Raw genomic sequence first — 224 nt, 5'->3', positions numbered from 1 at the left:
CTCAAGGACCATCCCGGCGGCTCTGACAGCATCCTCATCAACGCTGGCACCGACTGCACCGAGGAGTTTGACGCAATCCACTCCGAAAAGGCCAAGGCCATGCTCGACACTTACCGCATTGGCGAGCTCATCACCACAGGCTACACTTCCGACGCCTCCGTCCACGGCGCCTCCAACTTGAGTCACCTCGCAACGATCCGCGAGGCCACGGCGAAATCCCAGCC

The 224-nt window shown here is 61.6% G+C and overlaps 1 protein-coding gene across 1 annotated transcript in view; it reads left to right on the top strand.

Annotated features, from left to right (window-relative positions):
• The window catches only part of LOC109835182 (nitrate reductase [NADH]-like), a 3,518-nt gene that overhangs the window by 2,344 nt on the left and 950 nt on the right, over nt 1-224 (top strand). The window contains 2 exon segments of the mRNA XM_020403169.1: nt 7-220; nt 223-224. The exon segment at nt 223-224 is cut by the window's right edge and continues 701 nt beyond it. Of these exon segments, the coding sequence (XP_020258758.1) occupies nt 7-220; nt 223-224 (216 nt within the window).

This window comes from Asparagus officinalis, chromosome 3 (assembly GCF_001876935.1).
Source record: "Asparagus officinalis chromosome 3, Aspof.V1, whole genome shotgun sequence".
Taxonomy (NCBI): domain Eukaryota; kingdom Viridiplantae; phylum Streptophyta; class Magnoliopsida; order Asparagales; family Asparagaceae; genus Asparagus; species Asparagus officinalis.
Note: the sequence above shows the minus strand (reverse complement) of the source record. Positions and strands in the feature narration are given on the sequence as shown.